Source organism: Arvicola amphibius, chromosome 8 (genome assembly GCF_903992535.2).
Source record: "Arvicola amphibius chromosome 8, mArvAmp1.2, whole genome shotgun sequence".
Taxonomy (NCBI): domain Eukaryota; kingdom Metazoa; phylum Chordata; class Mammalia; order Rodentia; family Cricetidae; genus Arvicola; species Arvicola amphibius.
This window is the reverse complement of record NC_052054.1, coordinates 79,453,678-79,456,392: the sequence shown is the minus strand read 5'-3', so window position 1 is coordinate 79,456,392 and position 2,715 is coordinate 79,453,678. Positions and strand designations below refer to the sequence as shown.

General features: G+C 44.6%; 1 protein-coding gene across 1 annotated transcript; it reads right to left on the bottom strand.

Annotated features, from left to right (window-relative positions):
* Positions 1-720: 720 nt before the first annotated feature.
* Positions 721-2,266, bottom strand: Znf567 (zinc finger protein 567). The gene has a single exon (XM_038340981.1). The coding sequence runs from the start codon at positions 2,260-2,262 to the stop codon at positions 721-723; it is 1,542 nt and encodes a 513-aa protein (XP_038196909.1). The 5' UTR covers positions 2,263-2,266.
* Positions 2,267-2,715: the final 449 nt, after the last annotated feature.

Genomic DNA, 2,715 nt, shown 5'->3' with positions numbered 1-2,715 from the left:
CAGAAATAAGACAACTAGAAATATACTTTAAATAAAATATTAAAATTAATGTACTACTAATGACACATGCAGTAACATACCAATCTTTAAAATATAAAACAAAGCATGATGTTAAAAGAAATCCAAGACACATGATAAAACATACTTAAAATTTAAGAACATGAGCCAGGCTGTGGTGGTGCACACCTTTAATCCCAGCACTTGAATTAGAGGTAGGCGGATATCTGTTCCAGGATAGTCAGAGCCACACAGAGAAACCCTGACTCAAAAAACAAAATTAAATATGTAAATATGTTTATCACAGGGAAAGCAGTAATTTCTAGTAATACGGAATACAATGAGATGGTTCACTCTTATTCTCGTATGGTAATTAATGCTGATAACCATTTTCTAACGTGTTCCTACATGTATTATACAATATTTTTGTTACTTTGAGAGGGTCTCCCCCATACAGCGCTGGCTGGCCTGGAGACTGGCGTGTAGGTCAGGTAGCTCTAAAACTAAAAGTATTTTTTGATGCAGTATTCAAAGTCAGCTGAACCGTCTATAAAGGTTACAGATCATCTTCACAGCCGACCCAGTTCAGCAATGCCCGTATCTACCACACACACTGGGAAGCAGTCAACAGTGCTGAGGGATTTATGACATGTGGAGGTGTGTTTTTCCTCCCGGGACGGCAGGCTTCCAGTCACAGGAAGACTGCACAGACGCCACTTGGCTCTATTCCATTTCCCTATTCTCCCTATGAAGCCTCTGGTGGACAAGGAGGTTTCTCTTGTAGCTGAAGGACTTGCCGCAGTCGGTACACACATAGGGCTTCTCCCCCGTGTGAGTTCTCTGGTGGACAATGAGGTTTGTCTTCTGGCGGAAGCACTTTGCACAGTCATCGCATTGGTAGGGCTTCTCCCCCGTGTGAGTTCGTTGATGATGAATGAGGTAGGCTTTCCTGCTGAAGGCTTTCCCACACTGCGGACACTCATAGGACTTCTGCCCCGTATGGATCTTCTGGTGTGCGATGAGCGTTGCTTTTTGCCGAAAGGGCTTCCCACACTCGCTGCAAACATAGGGTTTCTCTCCAGTGTGAATCCTCTGGTGTAGGTTGAGATTGGTCTTCTGACTGAAGGACTTCCCACACTTGTCACATTCGTACGGTCTTTCGCCTGTGTGGGTTCTGTGATGGTCAACGAGGTACGACTTCATTCTAAAGGCCTTCCCACAGCGAGGACACGCATACAATTTCTCCCCGGTATGCGTCCTCTGATGGGCCACAAGGGTTGTTTTCTGGCGGAAGGTCTTCCCACAGACATTACACATATAGGGCTTCTCCTCACTATGAGTTTTCTCATGAAGAGCAAGTGTTGTTTTCTGAGAGAACGACTTCCCACATTCCTTACAAATGTAGGGCTTCTCCCCTGTATGAGTTCTCTGGTGGACAGTGAGGTTTGCTTTCTGGTGGAACGATTTCCCACAGTCTTTACAAACAAAGGGTTTCTCGCCTGTGTGAATTCTCTGATGGAGGGAGAGTGTTGTCTTCTGGCGGAAGGCCTTCCCACAGTCAGTACACTCATATGGTTTTTCTCCCGTGTGAGTCCTCTGATGACGGATGAGGTGGGACTTCAACCTGAAGGCACCCTGACACTGTGGACATTCATACGACCTCTCCCCTGTGTGTGTCCTCTGGTGATCCGTCAGGGCTGTCTTCAGGCGGAAGGGCTTTCCACACTCATTGCAAACAAAGGGCTTCTCCCCGGTGTGAGTCCTCTGGTGGTCAATGAGATACGACCGCCTTCTGAATGCATTTCCACACTGAGGGCACTGATGAGGCTTTTCCTTCGTGTGAACCGCCAGGTGCAGCAGCAGCACTGACTTCCTGCAGAAGGACTTCCCACACTCTCTGCAGATATGCTTCTTTTTAGAATCTGTTGTTCTTTTCCTTTGGTTATGTACAGACGGATTCCCCTTTCTAAGAGAGGACTGTTTCCAGTCCTCACATCCAGAAGGCTGTGCTGGAGCGCTTGCTTTCTCATGTTGTCCGAGTTCAACACTGTGACCGCAAGCCTTACCACTTGGAGTATGAAATTTGAATTCAGGATGTCCCGTCTTTTGCATAGAATTTGGGCATGGTCTCAAATACCCATCATACTCCTTCTGTCTCTGCCTTGCAGGGCTTAGATTACTGTGCATTAATTCTGGAACACTTTCTAAAATATCCCCGCAGGAGTCACAGTCAGGAGGTAGGTCTTTGGGGTTGACAGGATACATGCTACTCTTCATAGCCAGTTCTTTATAGTTCACACACACAAATGATCCAGGGTACGTATCACGGTGTTCTTTGAATTTCATTAAAATCTCTTCTGATCTCCAGTTTTCTTCTAGGAAAGAATAATGAGTGAATTTCCACAAATTTGCTAGGGAAAGGAATTGAAATGGTCTAACATGTGAAAAACCTATAGCACACCATTTCCAGGTTACAAGGCAAAACAACAACAACAACAACAAAAAACCTAATGACAAGCATAAAGCATAAATACACAGTGTGCTTCAGTATGAAAAAGAAAGAAATGGAAACACTGTTAATACCTTTTGATCCACAAACAGTTATATACAGAAAGCAATAGAAACCAGATAAGGAATGATACAAGAGGAAGTCATGTCTGGAAAGATCAAATGACGAAATGACTCACGGGAATGAAAGTAAAGTAAGACGAACAACAA

Coding starts and splice junctions, on each gene's coding strand:
- Znf567 (XM_038340981.1), bottom strand. CDS start 2,262: ATGTATCCTGTCAACCCCAAAGACCTACCTCCTGACTGTGACTCCTGC.